This window comes from Carassius auratus, chromosome 31, assembly GCF_003368295.1.
Source record: "Carassius auratus strain Wakin chromosome 31, ASM336829v1, whole genome shotgun sequence".
In the NCBI taxonomy this organism is placed as follows: Eukaryota; Metazoa; Chordata; class Actinopteri; order Cypriniformes; family Cyprinidae; genus Carassius; species Carassius auratus.
The window spans coordinates 20,663,813-20,690,758 of NC_039273.1; the positions used below are offsets into that span (position 1 = coordinate 20,663,813).

Below are 26,946 nucleotides of genomic sequence, written 5' to 3' on the forward strand. Positions count from 1 at the left end.
TGATGATGGAATTTTCATTGATGGTTTTTCCTTTAAACTTATTAAAACGGGTTACATACAGGTCTCAGTTTTTTAAAAGAGAGGTCTCATCAGAATATTAGCAATTCACAAGATGTGAACCCACACGCTGGCTAGCATAACAACAGCAGTGCAGAGGCTGATGAACAGCTCAAATAAACATTTGGTTATTGGACTAAAAAGGACTGTGTGGGTGTTAAGGACAATCCATTTTCTGAGGCATTGTGAAATGTGTTCTCTCCACCAGTTTACCTCAGTGCCTTCAGGTCAAGAGGCCTTGACGCTCACAGAGACGTGCGATGCACCATTGTGCACTGAACCACTTTGATACTTACACACGATTGCGCTTGTTGAAGCTGTTCATGTGGAATCATGGGGGCGTTAAACCTTGTCATGGCCTAACGGCAGCCCTGGCATATCTGGAGCCATAATGATAAAATCTCATCACTGTGACAGTTTATGCAACTCTTTCACTCTCTCCTTCCTCTCCCTCCCTCTTCAGCTCTGCTTGTTCCCCTCGCCAAAAGCGTGCGAGAAACCGCTGTTACACTGTAAAAAAGAATTTGTTGAGTCAACTAAAAATATTTTGTTACCCCGCTGCCTAAAATTTTTTTGTTATCTTGACAAAAAATTTCTTGTTGAAACAACTTCAAATTAGAGTGGAGTTAGTCCAGGTAACAAATTTCTTTAAGTTGACTTGACTATTATTTTCTAGTCCAGTCAACTAAATCATGTTGTGTCAACAGGGATTTTTTTTTTTTTTTTACTTCGATCAATAATCATAAACAAATTTTACCCCACTGCCTTAAATGTTTAAATAAAGATGACAAAACACTTTTTTTTATGTAATTTATTTAATGATAGAGACAACACTTTCATTCACATTTAAATTGAACAAGCAATTTGCTGTCAACACATCAACTGATAATTGATAAACAAAACAAAAAATGCAAAATACAAACACGTCTAAAGATCTGAACCGACACTTGAAAGTGTGATGTATAATAAATAACATTGGCATGGGATTGAGAAACAAATAGTTGCAATTCAATTCATCAGATCAAAACCACAGGGATTGTTTTTAATTTCATAACTCAATATGAAAATCAGAAGGTTGAACTCTGCATATTAACCCTGCACAAGTTCACATGCACTCCCCCCACCATAATGCAAGTCATGGTCAAAATGAGAAACCAAGATATATGTAATATAATATCACAATTAGTTACAAAAAATGAGTGTACTGTACTTCTGTATAATAAGATATAAATGGAATGAATGCACATGGAAGCACAAAGATCTAAACAGTCAGATTCTAAATTTCATAGCACATGACCAGACAGAGGTGTTAACATCAGAAGGATCTTGAAAGTTTCCAAACTCGTCCCCCATCATAATGCTACATACTGAAAATGTGTACATACTGTTTAAGAAAATGAGAGGGGAAACAACATTTGTTTACATGAGAACATGCATATTCCAAGTCATGACATGATAAACTTTAATGTACATTCTAAAAAGAGTGCTGTGGAGCTGATGGACACATCATGAACACTGAAAAGTGAAAGTGACATGACATACATTTGTGCTCTTCATTTAACCCATCCAAAGTGCACACACACAGCAGTGAACACACACCGTGAACACACACCCAGAGCAGTGGGCATCCATTTATGCTGCAGCGCCCGGGGAGAAGTTGTGCCTTGCTCAAGGACACCTTATTTGTGGTGTTGAGGGTGGAGAGGGCGCTGGACATTCACTCCCCCACACCTACAGTTCCTGCCCCGGTAGCGAGCACATGGTGGGAGCAGCTGGTCTTCACAAGTTTTTGCAGAGCCTCAATGGTGTATTTAATGCGCTGGAGGTAGTGGATGTTCACTGCATACAGACCCATTAGGAGTCCAAATGCCTTGGGGACATGGGAGATGTCAGTGATGACAGGATGTCCAAATGAGACCAATGTTGGTAATTCCTTGGGAAGCACATCACATTGCTGCTCCTCAGTTACAATCAGAATGCCCTCTTCAATTTCTTTCTCAACATCCTTAATGTCACTGGATGGCTGGGATAAGAAAAAAATATTACATTACTTAATACATTTATAACAAATGAACACACATATGTACATACACTATTAAAGTTGTGTGTTTTATTAAAAGCACAGCTACCAATAAATGCAAATTGTAATTCACCTTCAAGTGGAAGATATTTTGAAAAATTTAACCAAAAATGAAAGTCAACTGTTAATGGTGCTCCTCAACGGTTTCGTTTAGAAACATTCAAATGAATTCCTGTATTAAACTGTTAAAAGCCTGTACAAATGTCTTTGTTCTGCCGAACACAAAGAGTTTAAAATCCCATGGGAAGATAAGTGTAAAATACACCCCCAGAACCAACTATGCTAAAAATGGGGGGAAATTATTTTCTTCACTGGTATTCTACATGATTTCTGAATGACATAAAATGTGACAAACCAATACAACATATTCAGTTTTTTTTTTCTTAATCCAATTCTAAGTGTCTAATCTGTCACACCATTTATACAATGATCAGAAAATATAGTATTCCTTTTAAATAATAGTCTGTTGGACTGCATGTTCAGAGTAAAGCATGACCCTTAAAGGGTTGGTTAACCCATCTATGTTTTACTCACCCTCATGGCATCGTAAGTGTGTATGACTTTCTTCTTTCAGACAAATCCAGTCGGATTATATAAAAAAAATATTTATGGCAATTGGTGGGTGTTTTTCTCAACAGTCCAAAAGTAGTCAAATAATGTGCATCAATTCATAATAAAAAGTACCTCACATGGCTCTGAGAGGTGAATAAGGGCCTCCTGTAGCGAATCCATGTTTTTGTAAAAAAAATATACATATTTAAAATGATATTGAAAGCATATTTAAACCCTTTTCTCTAACTTTCGTGAGAGCCATTCCGGTTGGATGAAAATAGGACATATGGGTCATGCATGCACCGATGATAAGTGACGAACATGGAAGAGTGGAGGAGAGACAACAATACGCCAATCACGAAGTAAAATCACAAAATTAGGCTTGCACGTATGATAGTCAGTGGAAGAGAAAAAAAAGTGTTTACAACTTTTTAAATATGGATATTTTTCTTACAAAAAGCGCATCGATTTGCTACAGGAAGCCTTTATTCACTCCCCAGAGCCATGTGAGACACGTTTTATTGATGGATGGGTGCATTTTATTTGACTATTTTTGGACTGCTGAGAAAAAAACACACCTGTCGACTGCCATTAAATAACCTGGAAGGGCCAGGAAAATTTTTAATTCAACATACGTCTGAAAGAAGAAAATCATATACACATAGGGTGCCTTGAGAATGAGTAAAACATGGCCTAATTTTAATTTCTTGGTGAAATAATCCTTTAAGCAAAGTTGCTAATGGCCAATATGCTAGCACTGAACATTTTTCAGGATTCAAAACAGTATTCAGCAAAATAATAAAGAATAATGTCCAAAAACAGGGTTTCTGGTGGTTTTATGAAAATAAATTCAACACTTTATAAAGACATTTTAAATACCAATTATAGAAAAATTTACGGAATAAAACTGAAGGGAAAATAATGTCAAATTATGTTCTCTAAAATTTGAAGCTGTTTTCCAATGCAAATATCTACATTTTCGTAAAGGGTTCACCCAAAAAAGAAAAAGAAAGAAAATTGTCATTTACTAAACCTCAAGTTGTTTTAAACCTGAATTAGTTTATTTCTGTTAGACCCAGTCCCAGATAGTCTAACACAGTACACAACCCCACAACGTGTTACAACCCCAGATCACCCAGATTTCTTCTTCTTCTTTTACCTGGATCACATCACTGCAGTCTGATGGTGCTCAGATCGGTCATCCACAAGCGTGATCCCAGCAGTCATGTCCTTGATGAATTCCTGCGCAGAGCCTGTGTGCTTTAATAAAAACAAAGGGATGCATTAAACAGGGCCTTACAATCGTAAAGCATATAGACTCCAATAGATGTGCATTTATAAATAAATAAATTTACTTACAACTTTGTCCAAGCTCTACAATGTAAATACCATTTCCATTATGTCTGCATAGCATTTTGATGGATAACTGCAAAAGGACTCGCTGTGGTCCATTCACAGGATTATTGAATTCTGCGCTGAATCTTCAGTCATCCCAAAATATCATAAACATGAAAAATACAAAAACATGTTAAAACACTGTAAAATAATAAACATACATATAAATAAATCTTTACAGAGAAAGTCAAATGTATTGACAAGTTTGTATTAAATGCCAAAGACAAACTATACCATCCAGACGATGCTTTTAAATGACACAACACATAATTATAACACAATAAAAGGAAATTTAACACATTTGTGTCGATCGTTATTGTATCTCTATTTATACAAGATATATGCTATTATTACTTTTATTCTAAAATATGTAGATTTGAACGCATGCAATTTACTTGTGACCGTATATTCACCATAGACTATATAAAAACAGATATTCACGCAGCATTACACTGGGTACTAGGTTCTAGTGAGGCACTTGAATGACTAACGTTACTTCAGAAAACTGAAAGAAGAGTTTGTAACGCTACCTTCAGAACTTCATCTGAACTGTAGACTGTAAAATAATCATCAGCACTAGGCTTATGTCAGCGATATCAAATGTAACGTTAAGTTACGCGCTCCGGAAGAACTCTGAGGGAGGTGCTCATTTGTTTCCCTTATAACATGCAGAAAAGACACAGTTCGAGTAGGAATCTTCTTTTTATCTCCTAATTTTTCATCGTTGAATATTCTGACGGATGTCTTACGCTGTCAGGTTAAGAGCAGTTCCTTTTTTTTTATTCCCGCCGTTCTTAATCCATACAGTGATCCGATGAGCTCTCGCGCGCTCTGTTTGAACGGTCTCTAACGCAGCTCTGGGCTCAAATAATACATACAGACTGTATTTTTATAGTTCTCCACATAAGTTCAGCTCCGCTGTCCCGCATGGGGGAATATCTGTTTTAATATTTATAAGGAAAATACTGTGGAACCGCCTGTATTTTGAGGCTTCAAAGTGCCGCGAAACGAACATTTACATACAGTAACTTATATACAGAATGTAAGACTCTTTAAACCATACTTACTCTTCTGAGACAACAAATGTAATTTTACACATTAAGCCAATGAATACGAATATTTTACTTACCAAAGTTGTATTCTAGTAAAATGTCCAAACTTTGAGGAGAAACTGACTAGAATGGCTGACGACCTTCTTCTCTCTTCAACAGCCTTCACGAGAGTGACGAGATCTCGCGATAAGTGATGTTGTGAACGTGATATTGCTATTGAATTGAGTCAACAAATTTTTTTTAGTTATGGAGACAAATAACCTAGTTCAGTCAACTTTCAAACTAGTTGAGACACTGAAAACTTACAATTTTTAGTTGAATGAACAAATTCAGTAACTGCAAGTTGTGTCAACATAAAAAAATTCATTGAAACAACTAAACTGCTAAATAATTTTTTACAGTGTATCACATTTTCTCGGCACCTGCTTTAACAATTGTTATGTGGGAAACACGACTGTGCATGAGGTCGCAGTTGTCATGTCACTGGCCATAATAACATCCATTACATCAGACTCAATCAGCGCGTCCCCGGAGACGGCAGCCCATGATTAACTGGTCTGTCACCCATCATTTGACGCGCCGTTTGTCAGTATCACTCTGCGGCGCGTTGGGTAGGGTAGTGCTTCAAACTGAAACATTACCGCAGAAGCCAAACGCTAAGAGGACTGTGCTATGAATGTTTTAGCAGACGGCGACTGCAACGCTACTACAGAAATAGAAACAGCGCCGGATCTGAAGGCAGCCAGGCTCTTGGAGCGGGAGTACAGTATGGGGGCCGTTGCTAGGTAACGCCAGAGCCCCGGGCTCGCGCGGAGGAGCATCCTCGCGCCCCTCTTACCGGTGCGACGAAGGGAAATGGATTTGCATCAGCGCTGTCATTATGAGCAGTATCGTCGTCATCTTTAAACGCATGTTACATGTGCAGACTCATTTCGAACAGTGGGAAGATACACAAAATACCTCGTTTCATATTTCGCTCGCTACTATATCAGACAGAATCGTATTTCACTCCAACTTGTCACTGGCCTACACTAGCAGCAATTCGTTTGTGAACGAGTCCGTGGTTTTAAACCAATCGTTTTAACAGCGTTTCTAGCCTAATAACATGCTGCCCCCCATTCGGTCAAAAAGTGTTTACACACACATATATATATATATATATATATATATATATATATATATATATATATATATATATATATATATATATATATATATATATAGGCCTACTTTTATGGTTTTAAATCTTTTTTTTTCTCCTTGTTACCTGTGAGAAACGGCTGCGTGAATGAACTACTCAAATGAATCAAACTGAATCGTAAACGATGTCTCTTTCAAGTTGTTTGAATAATTAAAAGAGTAATTCATTTGCGATCCCGGCATGTAGTTCTGATTCTATACAGGGATTATTGCTTAAATATCAGGGGAAACTATTCTCAGGTCGGTGTAATGGATATTATGTAATGTAATGATATTTAGGCTATTTATCAGTATTATTTAACTGTCTGGGGCGCGTGCCCCATTGAAAGCTTACCCCTACGCCTCAAAATTGAAGAGCAAATAGCGATTAATTACGAACTTCATTGGTTTGACATGCTGAATGAATACACACCCCTTGACTGAACGATTAGTTGTTCTCTGAACGAGAACTGACCTGAACAAGATTATCTCGTTCGCAACTGAACTGGAAAAAAAGGGAAAAAATAAATTACTTTCTGGTAATTTCTCGGATTTCATAGTGTAGACTTGCAGATTTTAATAAAAATTAACACGACTCGCAGAACAAACAAATATTTTTTGTTAACTGATATGAATCAAAACTCCCTCATTGGAGAAGACTAGACCACATTATGATTCCTTTGGCGCCCTCTGCCGTTTTTTTTCAAGTAATATTCTCGTCGACAAGGTAGAAGTCCAAAACAATTACAATTTAACAGCTCCTAGTTTGCAATTACAATCCGTTTATAAAACGAGCCAAAGGTCCTATACCTTATAAAGCATCTCTGTGCCTGGTACTTTTAAGTTTAATCCAGATATTGCAGTCTTGTTTTGCTATCACAGTGTCTTCTTTGCAACACAAAACTAGCAAATGGCTGTTGACAGCATACTGAAATAATGAGTGCACACAAATTCGTGGTCATATCAGTTTTAATTCACACATTTCAGATAAAACAAATAGAATTTCTCTTACACGTTGTCTACACACACACACCCACATCCAAGCACTTAAGTAACAAAAAGTAAACGTGTCAATACATAAAAATACCTTGAACAAACAAGAGGACCATAACATTTTAATAGGTTATAATAAACTTTTTTTTTTGTTGACTTGATACATTCAGTGAATAAGTATAAAAAGTATATGAGACGACCCTCGGTGTGCAAGGGTTTCTGTCAGTTATGCCTGTTGTTGGTAAAAGCAGCATCATCTGGTACAACGGCAAGTCTACCAAACCACAATTTTATATCATTATGCGTTTTATAAAGATATCGAATTAAGGTTATACATCACTGTTCTCTTTATAAGCTTAACTGCCCGAACACAATTTCATTATATTGGTCAGTTAGATATACTGATATATAGATATTTTCTGATGTGGACATAAAAAGAGGCTCTCTTGTAAGCCACTTTGGTAAAAAAGCATCTGCAACAAAGATAAACAGGAAAATGCAAATGTAGACTTGGTATGACACGAGGGTAAAGGCATCATAACTACTTTCTTTAAAAGCCATAACAAGATAACTGACTATAGCTTTACACCATTTATTTCCCACAACTGCTATCACTTCAGCTAAAGGCCTTACACAGGAGCACACTGAACACTCAGAATGGAAGTTTAACACCCTCGAGTAACTTTACGGTAACGTGAGAAGGTAATTACTTGTCAAAAACAGTGAAAAAAATGCAACTTTTCGTGTTTTCAAGAGTGAAATTTTGTGCATTTACAGATTTTTACTCAATGTCATTGCAGTGTGTATTTTGTTGATTTGCAATACACTGATTACAAAGGTGTTACACAGCTTTCATGGCAGGCACTTACACTCAGAGCAAGACGCCATAGTTTAACGGCTACTAACAGCACATAAAACACCATCTGCCAAAATAATACGTTTTTTAATCATCACAGGGGACAAAATAGTGATACAACCATGACACCTTTCCCCTTGTGTCTGCCACTGACAAACTGTCCCATTACCTCTAAACAAGAACCACATTTTCACCAGTTACCGCACATTTTCACTCAATAAAACTAGTTGTGCAGACTGCTACTCTATAAATATATTAAATATGCATTTAAGGATACAAGTGATATTAATGGCTAAAATCCATCTATGTTTGCTTTTCGGGCAAAGAGCAACTATTTTAAGCAGACAAGGAAATTTATTGCTTGATGTTCTTTCTCGTTGAGGGAAAAAGCTGCAAAGGACTGAGAAGATGGACAGAATGACCCTGACACTGGAGGTGTGTGTGTGTGTGTGGGATGGGGTGGGGTGGGGGGGTCCCCTGCAACGTTCCCTGAACACTGTGACTGTAGCAAATTGGTTCTGCCTGCAGTTCAGGCCTGGTCCATAGGTGGCGCCGGTGTACTGTGGTGCGGCTGCAAGTCTGCTGGAATCCCACAGTGGTTGAACAGTGAGGGGAGAAGGTGCTTGGTTTGGGATGTTGTTGATGAGGGCAAGGATGTGGTTGTGGAGCGAGTGACAGTCACGGTCTGAGGCAAAGTGGAGAGGGCCGAACTGGGCTGACAGGGGGCCGAGGTCACGTGGGTCATTGGCGTTGAGAGGGCTGTGGACATCAGCAGGCCATCAGAGGCAATAAGGCTGTGAAACTGTGAGGAGTCATTGAGAGGGAGGGCGAGAACGCCCCACGAGCCATGAGAGATGTCCTCGTCCTTTCCCAGCGACAGATTGCTCAGATTCACTTTGGAGTTATCCATCTTTGCTAAGAGATGAGGTTGTCTCTGTGAGTATGTGCTGTCTGTGAGTTGCCCCACGGAGGATGGAGGAGTGAGAGGGGGTTGTGGTGATGGAGGTGATGGGGGAAAAGGATCTTCAGAGGTGGGGAGCAGACTGGGGTCCAGCTCCAGGCTGGAAAGAGTCTCAGCAGATAGTCGTCCACTCAGTAGATCCACGACTCCCCCCGGCATGCTACGACAATCTACCGCTTCTACAGGACCAAGCTCAGCCATTCCGCTTAGACATGCAAGGGATTCTGGGTATGAGCCCATGGCCTGCAGAACGCGAACCAATTCTTCGGCTTCCTCAGAGGTGGGCAACAGCTCACCATTCTTGCCTATATGGCAAACAAACATGAATTATAGAATACCAAATTACTGTCAAGAGATAGACGAAGCAAGCAAAGTAGGTATTACCATAAAACAATATAAAAACAGATATTATGTAGCACTGTGTAAAAAACAAAATTCCAATTAGATATCAATTCTTAAAATTCCTATTAATGATATGATCATGCGCATCTAGTCAGTAAATCTGGTTCCGTTATTACCACTAAATCGCCATCACCTGCTTTCAAATGGAGCGGCATTTAATAGACAGAACCGTAGATCACTGACAAGCTACGCAGTATCGCGTTCATTATCGCTTTCGACAAGCATTCGATAATAAATGCGATATTGCATAGCTTGTCAGTGATCTACAGCTCTGTCTATTAAATGCCGCTCCATTTGAAAGCAGGTGATGGCGATTTAGACTAGATGCGCATGATCATATCGTTAAATACAGTATATTGACCAGCCCCCAATTCCTACGCCAAACTTGTACTATATGCCAGTGTTTCCTGCAGCCCCACAGCAAAAGACATCTTATTTATTATGTTTGCAGACAAACCTTAAAGGAACACTCCACTATTTGTGAAAATAGGCTCATTTTCCAACTCCCCTAGAGTTTAACAGTTGGGTTTTACCATTTTTTTTATCCATTCAGCCGATCTCTAGGTCTGGCGGTAGCACTTTTAGCTTAACTTAGCATGGATCATTGAATCTGTTTAGACCGTTAGCATCTTACTGAAAAATTACCAAGGAGTTTCGATACATTTACTATTCAAAACTTGACTCTTCTATAGTCACATAAGCTTATTTTCAAAAATAGTGGCATGTTCCTTTAAAATAAGGAGCCTCAAAAAGAAGTATTTTATCCAGAAAGGACACACTGATGAATGATTAAATAAAAGACAAATAAATACTGTAATAAGTGTACTGTTCATATTAGTTAATACATTAACTTTAACTTATTTCCATGGAACCTTGCCGTAAAATGTTACAAATTCCCATTCATCAAAAATTCCTAAAAAAACAAAAAACAAACTATCATTGCTTCCACAAAAATATTAAGCAACACAACCGTTTTCACCATTGATAAGAAATTTCCTGAGCGTTAAATCAACATATTAGAATGATTTCTGAAATATCATGTGACAATGAAGACTGGAGTAATGGCTGCTGAAGATGCAACTTTTCCATCACAAGAATAAATTATATTTTAAAATAGACTGTATTTTTGATCAAAGAAATGCAGTCTTGGTGAACATAGGACTCTTCTTTTTTTTTTTTTTATCTTACCATTAAAACTATTACTTCCAAAAAGATCAAAGTCCTGCAGGTCATCTGGGAGTCGAGGAAGAACATCTGAGAAATCCTCCTGATTCAACTCCAGGTCATGTGGAATGTCGCTGATGTCATTGGTGATGTCATCTGGAAATTCATCTGCACTTAAATCAGGAGTTAAAGGGCTCCTGCAAAACACAAAGAAGATGAGTGCAGTGCACACTTACAGACACACACAGATACACACATTCAAACACACTCGGCTCTCACCTTATGCCAGAGGGCTGAGTGGGCAGATACAAGATGGAAGGCAATCCCAGGTTACCCTGGGGCTCCGAGGGAGGAATGGGTTTCTGAGGACGCCTTGGTGCTCCTCGCTTTCCTTTCTTTTTATGCTTCTTAGTGAGTGCTGGAGGCTTGGCTTTCTTCAGTGGTCTGTGCCGCTGAATCTGCTGTTGGTGGTGGTACGTTCTCCGGCTGATATCACCTCGAAGGAAATTGTCCTGTAAAGCACAATTAGCACACACATGGTTAAATTAGTTACTAGCAAAAGTTTTTTACGCAATGAAGCAAGTCTTCTGTTTCTCACCATTTTCTTGGCATGCTCATCACAAAGTGGCGTCTGGTGCGTGATATCGAAGACAGGGATGGAACACTGAGCTCCATCTGCAAAGCGAGCGGTGCAGCTTGAGAACAGCTGCTGTGAACGGTTCTGAAGGATATCTACAGAGTGCCATTAAGGACACAACACAGGGAAAACAGTTGTAAAACTTTAGTCTATCACCAAAGCAGATGGTTTGTTGAAAAGTCACAGGACAAATTGTTCTGAAATGCAGACGAACAGCCGAAAGCAGCCGGCCTTTGTTTTACAGGTACATCTGAGTTGAGTTCAGACTAATTGAAAGAATAAGAACTTTGAGAGGATACGCTGAAAGCAGTGCCTAGTGAAGGGTAAGGCTGAATTTCTGCAGTCTTCACCTTTCACGACAGCCGAACACAACCCTGAGTCATCTCCAGACAATGATACTGCAGTGCTGTGGATTCAAAACACATAAGAAAACATCTACTGAAACATGAAAATGTACAATATGAAGTGAATATCGAATGCACATTAGGTGTATAAATCAAATGTTTCATTACGATATGATCTGACATTATGTTAACAGTTTATACAATATTTATAAAACTTTTGATAAAATGCAAGGGCCTGCAATTCCAATATTAAGATATTATGTGCCTATTATACATAACCAGTTATATTTACTAACTCAAAATGCAACCAAAATATTACACCAACATTTAATTTAACTCTTATTTAGAAAATTACCGTATTTTTCCAACTATAAGTTGCACCTGAGTATAAGTAGCATCAGTCCAAAAATACATCATGACGAGGAAAAAAACATATATAAGTCACACTGGAGTCACATTTATTTAGAACCAAGCACCAAGAGAAAACATTACCGTGTACATCCACCATCCACGCTCTATGTCTTCAGTGTAGACTACAGGAGCACTGAGCAGCATTAGTGGCGGCTGTAGACGGTAACGTTTTCTCTTGGTTCATGTCAAATACATTTTGATAAATAAGTCGCACCTGACTATAAGTCGCAGGACCAGCCAAACTATGAAAAAAGTGTGACTTATTGTCCGGAAAATACGGTACTAATCTCGCTGCTCTGCTATTGCTGCAACTTACACAAACTAGCCAGGAACTATTTTCAGGCGCTGCATGATATCATTGCGTAAGGCAGCAAAGTTCCTTGATTATTACACCGGAATGATTCCATTATCTATGCTAAGCTAAGCTAAAAGTGCTACAGCCAGACCTGGAGATCGGCTGAATGGATACAAAAATGAAAAAACTCAACTGTTTAAAGGGGAGTTGGAAAATGAGCCTATTTTCAAAAAAAGTGGAGCATTCCTTTAATACACAAGTGTGTGTTTTTACCTGGAGGGTGTGGAGGTCTTTTTATATTGTTCCTGAATAAGCTGTGCAGTGTGGTGAGGTTCTTCTCTTGCTGCCTGAAGCAGGGCTTTACGAAGGGTATGCTGGGATCTCCTCTCTCTCCTGAAGCCCCTCTGCTCTCTGCAAAGGTGCGTGTGTTTTTGTCTCAGGTATGAGCAGAAGCCTGTCAATCTCTCACCACGGGAACTGCTGGCACTGTGAGATGGGAAAGAGAATTCTCTAGATCAGCAGTTTTCAAACTGTGGGTTGCAATCCACTGTTGGGTCACAGAGTGTAAGCATTCATGCAGTGCCAACCGGTTGTGAAAATGGAAAAATACTGATTTGAGATTAGATTATTCTATTATATGAGAAAGAAGCCATGAAGTAAAGCAAGTTGCAGTTTAGCAATCTTTGTGTTTGGTGGCTGAATGATTGTTAGACTAATGGATGACTGTACCTTTCCTCAAAGTGCTTCTCTTGTAGTCTCTGGCACTGATGTGACACTAGTTTCCCCAAGTCTCCTTCTTCCTCTTCACTGTCTTCGGACCAGACAAGCCCTAGATCACAAGCGGTGTTTGTCATGGAAAACAAACTAAAGCTAAATAACCCTTTAAATGTCAAAATCTCAGGTCATAATTACCTACCTAAATGTGTGTTCAGGTCTTGGTACCTCCCCCTGTGTTGGTCCATCAATCTATGGAACTTCTGCAAACATGGAGCTTGTTGTTGCATGGCAACCGAGTGCATTTTTATTAAGCGTCTACGTATGTCATCACGGCCTGGTGCTTTCCCTGAAGCTGCAGGGACAACCTTTTTGTCAAAAGCATGATTAAGGTCCAGTTTAATTTTTTTATCAGCTGGAGTTGTTTCTATTGAGCCCTGGCGGCTGTCCTGAAGAGTTGCTGAGGTTTTGAAAAATGAACCTGAATGAATTGCAGGGGTTTTTAAGATTTCCGTTTGAGGGGAGGAGGGAACTTTGGGTGTTTGTGTGGTTCTTCCAGTCTGGGAAGGAGGGAAGCAAGGAGGTTGAAGAGTTGAAGAAAGAGACGAGGTTTCGAAATGTTTTGGGAAGGCTGGACCCACACTGTGATCTTGCTGTTTCTGCTTATGGTTCAGAGCTTGGTTGTCTTGGGCCTTCTTCAGAAATGTGCCACTAGGTTTTAACATTTTTCCCCCCCTGTAAAAGGTGAAGGGATCTGAGGGGAGTAGACAAGCCAAGGAGGCTGGGGGTGATGGAGATAAAAGCTCAAGCCCGTTGTGGGTCTTCAGAGCCAGGGATGGAACAGTAATGTTGAGGGCCAAAGACTCTATTGTATCTTGTTTCTTCTTTCGCTCCTTCTTGGGGAGGACACCCATAACCTGAAGGTGACTATTACAATACCTAAAAGATAAACATTTTTTTTTCAGAATTCTTTAAACATGCAAAATCTATTTTTAAACATTTGTAAATCCAAAAACCTACTTTCGGTCGTGAGCCTTGGGTATTGGATTGGTGCAGCGCTGGCTATTGTACTTGGCTACATATTCGCACTGCCTGAAAGGAGCAGTCCGGTCCTCAAGCACATGACGGATGCAGAAAGCATAACCGTTGAGCCGGCGTTGCTTGCAAAGCTTTGGGCTATATGAACACAGAGGTTTGTGGTCCACCTCCGAGTAGTGGATGTGTTTGCCTTCATACATCCCAGAGCTGGAACTCCCCGGAACATCAGCTGATGAAAAAACATTTTGTGAATGAGACAAAAGTGTGAACTCTGCTTCTTTTGGAGTGCAGGAACAACAACTTTTCATTTTTTTTTTTTTTTTACTCAAAACTGAAAATGTGTCTTGCATTTATAATTCTAATTACATTTCAAATGTATATAAATGTTGTGTATATATTTTAAATAATTATACTTTATATAATTTTAAATTATTAACTTTTGGCCAAATTTTTGCTTCAATTTGCAGTCTGGACAAGCTGATTCTCACTGCTGAAAGTCAGAGCCGGTCTGCAGATATTAGGCAGTCAGCATTGACAGATTTCAAAACAAATCATGGAACAGACTCGGTTTCAGACTATAATTCTATCCAGTTGGAGGATATCAACCATGTTTGATATTTTGAGACGATTTTACAACACATACTGATGTAAACACATACATTTTTCTCTGTAACCATTTACAAAGTCGTCAAGTGTATGATGCCTAGTGTTTTAAAATCTGTTCAGATTTAAAAAGTCTTATAATGTAACCCTTTCCTGTAATATTCATTTTATTCATCTCAATTACATGCAGTTACAGTTAACTGCCCTAAACTGTATAGTCTGCAGACATGATGGTTAACATTTTAAAAGCACCGATATCAAAGCTCTGAGCTCTTCCATTATTATTGTGCTCCTTCATGGTGAGTTTCTAGCACTCACCAATGTATACAAAACTACAAAGGTTATGAATCTATAATGGAACAGTCAAACAGCTCTAATAAAACCGGTTAGATAATAATGACAAGCTTGCATATCTGCAGGTCAAGTCACAATGAATTTAAAGTAGCTTTCAATATATGTTGCAGTCACCTCTAACATCTAACAAATCTGAACTCTGCATTCCAAAGCACTCATCGATGCATGCAGTATGTATTATGTTCAGCATACAAAGCTTAAACCATTAAATAATAAAGTGACAGGAAACAGGGCAAGTAGCCCCTATTTTAAGCAATCAATAACACTAGAAAAACTGCTGTAATCAGAACTTTTAGCAGGTAAAGAACTAAATCATAAAACGATGGCTCGTAAAAGTGTTTTGGAAGGGTACAATACGTTTGACATGCAAAGCAACTTTGAAAACGCAAGGGGACGGTGGACAACCCGCCTACTACATCATGTACTTGGGCATCTCGATCAGTTACTTTTGAGGCAAGGATTGAGCGAGTTGGGTGTGTAGCGCCTCAAGTAACAATTTAATTCATTTCACGAAAGATACGATCAGAATCAGCGCGGCAGAATCAATTTCTTTGTTGCGTCTTGCAAATATTTCGAACGCATTTTGAAACTTTGTAACGGACGACTGATTTATTTAAGCGCGGGAGAGACTCGGGACCGATCATAAGCAAAATACCTGTCAAAAGAAAACGCGTTATCGACGACCTGAGACATTTTAAAGTTTCGGAGTATTATTTATCAGGTATATTTAGATTAGTTTCACGGGCTTAAGTTGTTATAATATTGCAAGAAAAACTTATAAGATACACATTTTGACTTGCAAGTATTCCTTTATTTCTGCGCAATTCGTAGTTACCGTTGGCCTGTGAAACCTCCCGAATCCACCGAGTCGAGTAACGAGGTACCCGTCTTGCAGTGCGTGAGAAGCGGGCTTCCGCCTTTGCTTGAGTCCGTTGCTTCCCGGCAGCCGCCGAGTCCCCGATCGCTGCGGCCTATGCTAAACAAGCTACGCTGATCTTTTCATACGGTCGACGGCTATTACTTTCAACGGGGATTTTCCGCCTCCCCCTTTACGCTTTATGCTAGCAAATTAAGTTTTTTAACGCGTGGATTTAATTTAATACGAATCCTACTGGCATATCTTTGTCGATTATTGAAATAAATCTAGCCGTACACAAGGAGAAAGGGGTGTTGGTTTAGTCATCGGATGCGAGGCTTCTTACAGCACAACTACAGGCACTGGGGGGACATGACAACAGCCAACAGTGCAACAACAACCTCTGCAACCATTTTGGAATTCAACTTTGTATGTTCATTGTCGGCTTTTAGAAAGATGACATATGTCGCAAACACAGAATATAGATTGAGCATTTGAGTGTCCGGCTGTCAGAAGTGTTCAGACCAGCGTGAAGTTTCTTTTAAGCCTCACTCATTGATTTTAAGTTTGAGGGATCTCCCCCAAAGTCTTTTCCGACAGCCTCCTCTCACGCGTCTCATCCATGCCTGGAATGACATCACCGACTTTAAATTCTTTGCAATCTCACATGCGAAGATAACATTCTTGTTAGTCATATTTTCCCTTCCCCTGCTATCAGTAAATAATTTCAAGACGACAAGGCTTGTGATATTAACTACGAAGCAGGTGTTAGAAGGGGTAAAGGGATTTTTGAAATGACTAAGGTTGCCCCCTATCAATCCTCTTCAGTGATGTCAGAATGATGCAGACGGTTGTAAAAATGTACACAATGGTGTTTAAATTATAGGGTCTGTTAAAAGTTGTATCATTAAAGTTGAACTCATCATAATCAACTTCTTTGCTAATTGCTATCTATTGTAATTTCAGATAATATACTGGGTCAAATTTACATTGCACTTTAATCCAACATTCTTAAAAAGAAAAACCAACCAGGCTGCTTTTTCTCCTTACACTTCCATCCTAGATTCTAAATGAACCACAACATAATTTTTTTTATGTGCCCTTGCTTTGAATAATTTCTACCAGTGATGTCAATGGTGACAATATTGATATAATACATTTTTATTTATCATAATAAGAGCTTTCCAAAACAAAGCAGACCTCATTCGACCAAATCATGGGAATGAAAACGTTACAACACCCTTCAAAGCCTTTTAAGTTAATTTCACACATTTTTGCTGCTTTGGTGAATTCTGACTGTGTAAGAGTCAAGAGACAACCAGCAAAGTATGCGGAAATCCAGGTATGTGGTTGTACATGTAGTTGACGATGACTATTTTGTGTATGACTGAAAGAGTTTTAACAAATTGAGGGCTCATCAACTGCTGCTGCTCCCTCTGTCACAGCCTTTACACACTTGGCCATTGTTTGAGAGGCTCTGCTGATGGGATCTGTGGAGGAAGACAATCAAAGGCAATGGTAAACTACAGGTTTCAAGACATATACTTGGTTACAGGGTTCTATTTACGCATAAGAACTTATGAAACTAATAGAAAATATTTTTTGCTTTACCTGTCATGTAGAAATCCTTCACTGTGAGCTGAGGGGGGACAAGAGGAGCTGCAAGCAATGACTGATTTGCAGCCTAAAGAAAACAGGAGGACATTACTGAACTCTGTAATTAGTGCAGATTCAAAACAAAAAACTATTTAAAAAGGAAGAAGAACACTAACCTTTGAAAGCTCATGGGCCTGTTTGAAATAATTGGCTTCTTCTACATCATCATATCTCACCAGGTTAGGAGAGACCTCTTCCAGCCTTCTCCTCACCTCATCCAGTGTGTCATAAGGCAGTGTGACTCCTGCCAGCTGAGCAAACAAAACATGAGATTCCCTACTGAACAACCTAAAATATATTCTCTATACCAAGCTCAGGACAGTTATATGAACAGTGTTATACATTGTTAAAGTCCTGGTTTTAAGGAGAGTACCTCAGAAATAGCACGCAAAATCTTCCAGTCTTCGCGTGCCATACCAGGAGCAGTAACTGCCACCCTCGTCTGCTGGGCTCGGCCCTCTGTGTTGACGTATGTGCCATTCTTTTCGGTATATGCAGCACCAGGCAAGATGACATCAGCCATGGCTGCACCTACATCTCCATGGTGACCTGATAAGCATGTGGAACCATTACACCCAAAATAATATATTTGGATGCAACCCACTTACCATCAATGCCGCGATATACTCACAGCAAAGTTTTGTCATTCATTGCTTTGGGTAAACTTAGTTTTGGCCTAATTTTGTATAAATTAACATCACACCAGTGAAGTCCATATTATAGAAATATGCAAGTGTGTCTACTGACCCTGGTAGATGATAAAGCTGTCTTTGGGAAGGTCTGCTCTGGTGATGCAGCCAGCATCGGCTCCCAGGAGAAACAGTACTTTGGGAGGGTTTTTCTGGATGGCATCAACACCAGGTCTGTAACCCAAGTCCAGGGCTGCCACTTGACTGGCCACCCTGAGGTCACACACATGAATGTAACAAGGTAAGTACTTCTACTAAGCAAAGAGTCAAATTTCACAATTCTTTTAAATGAACAGTAGAACAGAAAAGATTCCTAAAGAAAGGTCCAGACATGCACACTTATGGCAGTAGTTGACCTGTGCAGCACATTGAGCACGTTCCATCCATCCTCAACACCACTGCTGACCCGAGAAGTTTGAGCAATTGTGGAGACGGCCTTAAAGATGGCTGCCCCATCCTCCCTCTGGAGAGTGGAGCTACCCAACACTACAACAGGCTTTTTGGCCTGGGCTAGGACCTGAAATACAAAAACAAAACTCATTGAAATTCAAGAGGAAACATCTGATGTCATGCTTGCAGACAATGACTTAAGTCAAATCTCCATATAAACTCCAACATTGCTATTTAATGCTACCTTGCAGAAAGGGTGTGTTCCAGCAGCAATCTCCTGCAGAACTTGTGTGGTTTCACCCAAATGTTTGTAAGAGTAGCTCAAGTCCACCTTATGACCCACCATGGCCACCTGGAGCTCATTATGCAACCAACTGAAATATGAAGATAAAAAGAAAACAAAAATGACACCCAGTCAACATTTTAAAACTGTTGTTAACAGAGCGTGCAATGGTTATACCTCTTGCGGATACGTGAATTGAAGAGAGGAGCCTCATAACGTGGGTTTGTTCCAACCAAAAGCAGGAGGTCACACTCCTCAATGCCAGCGATACGGCTGTTCAAGAGGTAACTGGAGCGCAGGTCGGTTCTAAGGACACAAAAGACCAACAATAGTTTAAATCTCTAATATTGAAAGATTAGTTTGAACAAAAATGTTCATCAATTACTCACCCCCAGCTAAGATTTAAGACTTTTTTCACATAAGATGTTCACAGACATTGCTTGACGAATAAGTTTTGTTCTTGCATGTCACACAAGCATTTTTGTGTGTCCAAAAGAACCAATGAGGTTTGAGAAGTACAGATGAGCTACACTTGACTATTTAATGTGCTCCATGTATGTGTTTTGACTAATGTTTATATGTGAATTAAAGACATATAAGCATGCTTCATGGACTTTTATGAAATTTTAGATGCTTAAAAGTTTTGATGAATTAGACTTTTTTTTTTTTTTTTTAAACAGAACAACATGAGGTTAGTAAATGACAGAATTGTAATTTCTGGGTGAAATATCCCTTTAAGCTAACAATACAGAATAATAACATGATCATAATTTGCTTTTTTTTTTTTTTTAAAGAACAATATTTTTATGAGTGGTGCTTGCATTGCAAAGTAGTTGCAATAGTGTTCTGATGGTTTTTAGCATGCTGAAATACGGTTGTTAGGCTGTTACTTGCTTGCACAAGGTAAATCCTTAAGGTGAGCTATTTGTTGAAAAAAATCTAACTCATGATATGAGCATTGACACTGATTTTTAATTAATTATTAGTGGTGTTTCCTTAGTAATAGTTATGGTACTGTAAACTATGAGAAGAGATGTTATGACTGAAACCAGGAAAAACATCATTCTCATTTCAGTCTCTAGACAGAAGTCTAATTAAATGAGTACTCACCCGGCACCTGTCATTGGGAAGATCTCCTCAGTGCAGAGGGTGTCACTGTCCAGTCTGTTCAGTAGGTCCTTCAGAGCAACCAGTGCCTCAGCATCTACCATCCCACCAGCAATAGCTCCAACCTCAGAACCCTGAACACCCTGGAGCTGGATATTCAAATCACAACCATTGAAATATATTGTCTTCCAATGAAAAAGCTGGTTGATTCTGGTCAAAGCAGTTTCTGGTTTATATGCAAGCACTCACTGCTCCAGCCACACGTGTAAGAACATCCTCCCAGGTGGTGGCAACCAGCTGTCCACTGGCATCCTTTACCATTGGCTGGATCAGGCGCTGCCTTTTCAGTCCATCATATGCAAACCTTAGAGAAGGTGAACCAAAGACAGGACAGTAGACTACGCATGAGTGTGTGTGAATGGAGATAGACAAATATGTTTTGATATTTTAAGAGGTTATGCGCTCACCTGGTCTTGTCGGATATCCATTCTTCATTGACATCCTCGTTCAAACGGGGCAGAATTCTCATGACCTCACCACCTCTGGTGCTCACTACAATGTTGGAGCCAACAGCATCCAGCACATCAATAGACTCAGTCTTTCTGTAGACATAGGCAAAGCATGTTCAAAAAGCAAAGTGCACACACATTCACCAAGCAGTCTACTACATAAATAAATCAAAGGATCAAAGTGCACAAGACGATATCTCAGGATTGTACCTGGTCTCCCAGGGTCGTGCAGTGAAAGCGTAAGGTTTGGACGTCAGTGCTCCAACAGGACACAAGTCAATCACGTTACCAGACAATTCAGACATGAACATCTTCTCTACGTAGGTACCAATCTGCATGGAGTTACCGCGTCCCGTGGTTCCCAGGTCCTCCACACCAGCAACCTCGCTGGCAAAACTGTGAAGTTACAAGGTTATATTTGATGAATTGCTAGTGTTCTGTATGATCCTGAAGGTAATAAGAACAAGCACCAGATGCCATTGTTTCACAGCAAACGTGTACATGTCTTTATACAGTAGTTATCATGGAGTAGAGTTACAGATGAAAATTCTTCTTTTATTGTAAATGTAATACCTATAATAAAACAACTACATCTTATTTAATGAGTATTATTAATTAGATCAGTATTTTTATCTAGCTTGAAGAATAATAGACCTTTAACTCACCGAACACAACGTGTGCAATGTATACAGCGGGTCATGATTGTTTTAATGAGCGGGCCTATGTTCTTATCTTCAACTGCTCTCTTGTCTTCTGTAAAACGGCTTCTGTCAGCACCAAACATCATCGATTGGTCCTATATATCCAGCACAACATCAAGATGGGTAAAAACTGCATTAGGAATAATTCTATTTCCTATCTTACATTACATTTATTCATTTAGCAGACGCTTTTATCCAAAGCGACTTACAGATGAGGACAGTGGAAGTAATCAAAAACAACAAAAAGAGCAATGATATATAAGTGCTATAACAAGTCTCAGTTAGGTTAACACAGTACACGTAGCATGGGATTTTAAATAATATAATAAATAAAAAGAAAACAGAATAAAAAAAGAATAGAGCAAGCTAGTGTTAGAAGTCTTTACACATACACATACATATACAATTGCATAATTAATGAAAAGAAAATAGAATACAAAAAGATTAGAAAGGTAGTTAAAAAAATTTTAAGAATAGAATTAGAATAGTGAGTGTTAAAGTTAGAGAGTCAAATAAAGAGGGAAGAGATGGGTTTTAAGCAGATTCTTGAAGATGGCTAAGGACTCAGCTGTCCAGATTGAGTTGGGGAGGTCATTCCACCAGGAGGGAACATTTAATTTAAAAGTCCATGAAAGTGACTTTGTGCTTCTTTGGGATAGCACAATCAAGCGATATTCACTTGCAGATCACAAGCTTCTAGATGGCACATAAGTCTGAAGTTACAAATTTAGGTAAATGGGTGCAGAGCCAGTGGTAGTTTTGTAGGCAAACATCAATGCCTTGAATTTTATGCGAGCAGCTTTTGGAAGCAAGTGCAAATTGATGAACAGAGGTTTGACATGAATTATTTTTGGCTCATTAAAAATTAATCTTGCTGCCGTGTTCTGAATTAATTGTAAAGGTTTGATAGAATTGGCTGGAAGACCTGCCAAGAGGGCACTGCAATAGTCCAGCCTGGACAGAACAAGAGCTTGAACAAGGAGTTGTGCAGCATGTTCCAAAAGAAAGGGCTTGATCTTCTTGATGTTGAATAAAGCAAATCTGCAGGATAGGACAGTTTTAGCAATGTGGTCTGATAAAAGTCAGCTGATCATCAATCATAACTCCAAGGCTTCTAGCTGTTTTTGAAGGAGTTATGGTTGATGTGCCTAACTTGATGGTCGAATTGTGATGAAACGATGGGTTTGCTGGAACCACAAGCAGTTCTGTCTTGGCAAGGTTGAGTTGAAGGTGATGGTCCATCATCCTATCTTGAGTGCATACTCAAGTTCCATTAAAATGCTATAAACAATTTTTATTTTTTATTTATTTATTTTTTACTTGTAGATCACACTCTCCTCCCTGATCACAGATTGGACAATCAAGAGGGTGGTTGGAAAGCAGGAACTCCATGACTCCCTCTCTATAAGAAACAGAAGGGGAAATTCAAATTAATAAATGCACTATATGCAATGTGATGTGTGAAAATTATTTGTAAAGCAAGAAACTACTCAAACCTGGCTTTCCGTGTTTTCTCTGAGTTGGTCAAAATGTTCCACCCTTTCATGACAGGCATTGCACATGCTGCAACAGGCTGTTGATGAAGTAAAGATGAAAAAAATATTTACTTTGACAAATCGATAATATGTGCTAACAATGATGTTATAATTATAGTTTTTTTGTGAATAATAGTGCATGTTACCTTTGGTGCTTTCTCGATTTCCACCAGACACATGCGGCAGTTACCGGCCACTGAAAGACGATCATGATAACAGAAACGAGGAATCTGCACACCTACTTTCTCACAAGCCTAAACACAGGCGGCATATCAATATACTACATGGAATGATTAACTCTACTTGGAATTAATAGAATAAAATGTTCAAACCATTATTACCTGTAGAACAGTGGTCCCTGGCTCCACCATGACAGATTTTCCATCTACAAACACCTCAACCATATTGCTTGAGGCCCGGATGGAGGTCCGCACTGTTGTAAAAATAAGCCAGTGTGAAAAAATGACTGACATGTCAGTAAAGTTGCTTAGCATTCTTAAAGAAGGGCACTACACTTGATTTTCAAAGATCAAAAAAGAATGAAAATTACCATTGTTAGAGGTGGTAATGGAGCCCCTGGAATGGGCCGCACCTGCCAAAACCCGACTTACTGCTGGCCAACGCAACATGTCGCTGTAGGAGAAAATGCAGTGATAATTTAGAAGCACACATAACATGTTGATCCCAGATATTTAATGAATAGTAACTAGGTTAACAATGGATAAATATGCCACTCCACTTTGAAACAAGGACGCTGCAAAGAAACAGATACAATATAATCTTCCTGATCAGACCCTAGATATGCAAATAACATTATTAATTATAAATTCGTTATTTAAATGTCTGCATAGTGTAGACAGTCAGCACAACAGATCCTTTGGCAAGGATTACAAAACCTGAGATTTTTAAACTCCAATAAAACAACATCCCCTAAAAAAGCATGAAGCACAATATTTAGAAAAGAAGTAAAAGTAGATCAGAAACTTCAAATGTGAAACCAATGCTGTTGACATTTCCACACACCGGTTAGCAGGCTAGCACTCAACAGCTCTGCAGATACTCAAGGACAGGGAGAACGTTACTATAAATTACCAATGTCTCGCATGCGTTTATAATTCCAGCCGTTAATGTCAAGATAAAATACCGTTTAGACTGTAATATAGACAAAAGACAATCTTTAATTCTTACCTTGACGCTATTTGGCTTTATAGACCAAAACAGCGTTACATCCGTAGGCTCAGTTGTGAATGTGTACTCGGGTGTTTTCGTACATGACGGAAATAGCCGATGCACATTAATAAAAATAATAATAAAGATAAATAAATAATCAATTATTGGATAAGATTATTCTATAATATAGGAAATGCAAACACGTATGTTAAAATACAATAATATATTATTTTTATTTGATTAATCTAACGTTTTTCGTTGACCTTTCACATTTATTCGTCGTCATTTCCGCTTACAAAAGCGGTTGTTTCCTTCTCTTATTTCACATTAAAAGCCAAACAGTCAGCAAGATGTTCGGTATCTGTGAAAACAGAAAATGATTATCGTGCCGTCTTTGTTGTGTATAAAAGTTAAGTTTTCTATACCTAGTACAAAGTGCTGTCAAGAATGTCCCATTTTGGTATGTTTTTGTAAAATATCTGTTGGTGGGCGGAGTCAAAGCGTCAGCGGTATAAAGACCATCTCACGACGTTTTCTCGTTCCTTCGCTCTTCCTCCAAGCTCAGGGCTTCACGTCTGTACACGAGGTCTCACCAGTAACGTCTAGCAATGGGCTTTGGTGATCTTAAAACACCCGCTGGACTCAAAGTTCTGAATGAGTTTCTGACAGACAAAAGTTACATCGAAGGGTAAGCTATTTTAAGACTTTATTTATCAAGTCTTCTTCTATCAAGTTGTTGGCTTGTAACAACTTGTGATTGTCCTCTGTTTCTTATGCTGGAATACTAAAATAAATATGTATGCAATGATAGGCGTCAAAGGTCATGGTTATAATTTTTTTTTAAAGCTATGAATAATATGCCATATGTATGTTCAAACATTGTAGGTCTATATTTGTAGTAAAGTTAGTACACCTCCCCCAAGTGTTTGTCAGACTCGGGAACCACACTTTCATTGCTGTTATGTAATTTAACACATTTATAAATAACTTTTTTTTTTTTTTTTTTTCTTTTTTTTTTTTCCCATGGAATAAAGCCTCGTTACACATTTGATTGCTCAATACACATTTTCTTGCCAGGTATGTGCCCTCTCAGGCTGATATTGCAGTGTTTGATGCCCTGTCTGGTGCCCCCTCTGCTGACCTCTGCCATGCTTTGCGGTGGTACAACCACATCAAGTCTTACCAGAAGGAGAAGGGCAGGTAATGTGAAGCCTGTTTGTAATATTGAATGTTTTGTAGGTACTTCCAGCAATATATGATGATTATCCTATCACCATCTTTCGCCTGAGTGACTGATGCACAATCTTTCAAATTCTGATATAGCTGGGAGTTCTTAAACAGTCAGGTGCTCTTGTGCAGTCACAAGGATTCACTCCTTTTTTTAACCTTTAGTCTTCCAGGTGTGAAGAAGCCTCTCGGTCAGTATGGCCCCACTGGTGTAGAGGACACAACTGCAGCAGCTCCTGCGGCGGCTGATGAAGATGACGATGACATCGATCTGTTCGGTTCTGATGAGGAAGAGGTGAGTTCAGTAGCAGAAGGCATGGCATGTTTCGACAGAATTGCCTGGTCACATGATGATTTTTCTCACCATCTTTCGGCTGATGTTGTGATGGACAACTTTTTCTTCCTGAAAACCAGGTAGAAAAATCACCATGCAGTTGCTGAATGTTTGTGCTCACCTGATCAAAGATCTTTCTTACAGGATGAGGAAGCCACAAAGCTCAAGGAGGAGAGGCTTGCAGCATACAACGCAAAGAAGGCAAAGAGTATGTATCTGTTGTCCTAAGTGCACACTACCAATTCAAAGTTTCAAATAATTGAGAATTAACATTTTTGAACTTTCTTGTGCTCAAGGAAATCAGAAATCATTGTAATATGCTGATTTCGGGCTCCGTTATCAATAATGGTTCTTATCAATGTTGAAAACCGTTTTTGCTGCTTAATTTGTGAACACTTACATTTGTTAATGTGTTGCTAAATCTTACCCAAAACACTTTTTAAATGTAGTGAATCATGTTTTCCACGAATGGGCAGCAAAAACTGTTTTCAACATTAAGAAATGTTTCTTGAGCACCAAATCAGCATATTAGAATGATTTCTGAAGGATCATGTGATGCAGAAGATTGAAGTGATTTTTTTGCAAAAAAAAATATAGCATTGCCATCAATTCAATAAGTTATGTTTTTTAAATATTAAAATGGAATACAGTGTAGTAATGAGTAATAATATTTTTGCACTGTTTGCATTTTTATCAAAGTCAGCCATGATGAGCATAACAGACTTTTCAAAAACCATAAACTTTAGGATTAACGATTAGTCGTTCCAAACTTTTGACTGGTAGTGTGCATATAGTAACACTGTGACTAGTTTTGTGATGACTTCATGTTACCATCTTTCGGCTGAATGTTGTGAATGACACTTTTTAACCTGCTATCCACTAGTCATTTAATTGTGACTGTTGGATTCCTGTGTTTGCTTTACCACTGACCCAGTCTTTTTAATGTCTGTCCAGAGCCTGCACTTATCGCCAAGTCTTCCATTCTGCTGGATGTCAAGCCCTGGGATGATGAAACCGACATGGCCAAGCTTGAGGAGTGTGTCCGCAGCATTCAATTAGATGGTTTACTTTGGGGACAGTGTAAGTCATAATATAGTTTATTCACTTGAATTCAAACACCTCACCAAATGTCTCTGATTTTGTATTTCAATAGACTAATTGTTACTTTTGACTTCTGTATAGCTAAACTATTGCCTGTCGGCTATGGCATCAAGAAGCTGCAGATTGCCTGTGTTGTGGAAGATGATAAAGTTGGAACAGACCAGCTGGAGGAACTGATCACAGCCTTTGAGGACTATGTGCAGTCCATGGATGTGGCAGCCTTCAACAAGATCTAAAACCCCACAGAACAAAGCATTATCCCAATAAAAGCACTTCAAATGCACCTTTGTTTTCTGCTTTA

General features: G+C 38.9%; 3 protein-coding genes and 2 long non-coding RNA genes across 5 annotated transcripts; 2 read left to right on the top strand and 3 right to left on the bottom strand.

Annotated features, from left to right (window-relative positions):
* Window positions 1–2,028: 2,028 nt before the first annotated feature.
* Window positions 2,029–4,099, bottom strand: LOC113051126 (uncharacterized). The gene is made up of 3 exons (XR_003276862.1): window positions 4,049–4,099; window positions 3,849–3,949; window positions 2,029–2,080 (listed from the first exon to the last, which is right to left on the bottom strand). It is a non-coding gene; the product is annotated as an uncharacterized LOC113051126 (long non-coding RNA).
* Window positions 4,100–7,266: 3,167 nt separating this feature from the next.
* On the bottom strand, window positions 7,267–16,905 carry LOC113050783 (INO80 complex subunit D-B-like). The gene is given in 11 exon segments (XM_026214079.1): window positions 7,267–8,774; window positions 8,777–9,430; window positions 10,716–10,888; window positions 10,971–11,203; window positions 11,290–11,423; window positions 11,679–11,734; window positions 12,652–12,864; window positions 13,108–13,207; window positions 13,295–14,031; window positions 14,113–14,359; window positions 15,923–16,905. Coding segments are annotated over 10 exon segments (2,889 nt in total). The 5' UTR covers window positions 14,331–14,359; window positions 15,923–16,905; the 3' UTR covers window positions 7,267–8,403.
* Window positions 16,906–17,341: 436 nt separating this feature from the next.
* LOC113050787 (NADH-ubiquinone oxidoreductase 75 kDa subunit, mitochondrial-like) lies at window positions 17,342–24,139 on the bottom strand. Its single transcript, XM_026214089.1, has 19 exons — window positions 24,002–24,139; window positions 23,364–23,446; window positions 23,155–23,246; window positions 22,960–23,067; window positions 22,775–22,851; window positions 22,599–22,680; window positions 21,243–21,373; window positions 20,788–20,973; window positions 20,536–20,670; window positions 20,318–20,432; window positions 20,072–20,217; window positions 19,139–19,267; window positions 18,923–19,052; window positions 18,645–18,805; window positions 18,347–18,501; window positions 17,973–18,148; window positions 17,716–17,850; window positions 17,555–17,627; window positions 17,342–17,433 (listed from the first exon to the last, which is right to left on the bottom strand). The coding sequence occupies exons 2-19, from the start codon at window positions 23,440–23,442 to the stop codon at window positions 17,342–17,344; spliced, it is 2,202 nt and encodes a 733-aa protein (XP_026069874.1). The 5' UTR covers window positions 23,443–23,446; window positions 24,002–24,139.
* On the top strand, window positions 17,384–17,825 carry LOC113050789 (uncharacterized). The gene is made up of 2 exons (XR_003276822.1): window positions 17,384–17,461; window positions 17,566–17,825. It is a non-coding gene; the product is annotated as an uncharacterized LOC113050789 (long non-coding RNA).
* A 363-nt stretch (window positions 24,140–24,502) lies between the features above and the next one.
* Window positions 24,503–26,928, top strand: LOC113050788 (elongation factor 1-beta). Its single transcript, XM_026214090.1, has 6 exons — window positions 24,503–24,671; window positions 25,061–25,183; window positions 25,376–25,505; window positions 25,689–25,752; window positions 26,499–26,624; window positions 26,727–26,928. The coding sequence occupies exons 1-6, from the start codon at window positions 24,592–24,594 to the stop codon at window positions 26,879–26,881; spliced, it is 678 nt and encodes a 225-aa protein (XP_026069875.1). The 5' UTR covers window positions 24,503–24,591; the 3' UTR covers window positions 26,882–26,928.
* The last annotated feature ends 18 nt before the right edge of the window (window positions 26,929–26,946 follow it).

What these genes read in the sequence shown, in the direction of transcription:
- LOC113050787 (XM_026214089.1), bottom strand. Translation starts at nt 23,442, where the DNA reads ATGTTGCGTTGGCCAGCAGTAAGTCGGGTTTTGGCAGGTGCGGCCCAT. An exon ending in GAGAAAACACGGAAAGCCAG is followed by an intron (nt 22,681 to 22,774) that starts GTTTGAGTAGTT and finishes TGTTTCTTATAG; the next exon opens with AGAGGGAGTCATGGAGTTCC. An exon ending in TTACACGTGTGGCTGGAGCA is followed by an intron (nt 20,218 to 20,317) that starts GTGAGTGCTTGC and finishes TTGAATATCCAG; the next exon opens with CTCCAGGGTGTTCAGGGTTC.
- LOC113050788 (XM_026214090.1), top strand. Translation starts at nt 24,592, where the DNA reads ATGGGCTTTGGTGATCTTAAAACACCCGCTGGACTCAAAGTTCTGAAT. An exon ending in TACCAGAAGGAGAAGGGCAG is followed by an intron (nt 25,184 to 25,375) that starts GTAATGTGAAGC and finishes TTTAACCTTTAG; the next exon opens with TCTTCCAGGTGTGAAGAAGC. An exon ending in CAACGCAAAGAAGGCAAAGA is followed by an intron (nt 25,753 to 26,498) that starts GTATGTATCTGT and finishes ATGTCTGTCCAG; the next exon opens with AGCCTGCACTTATCGCCAAG.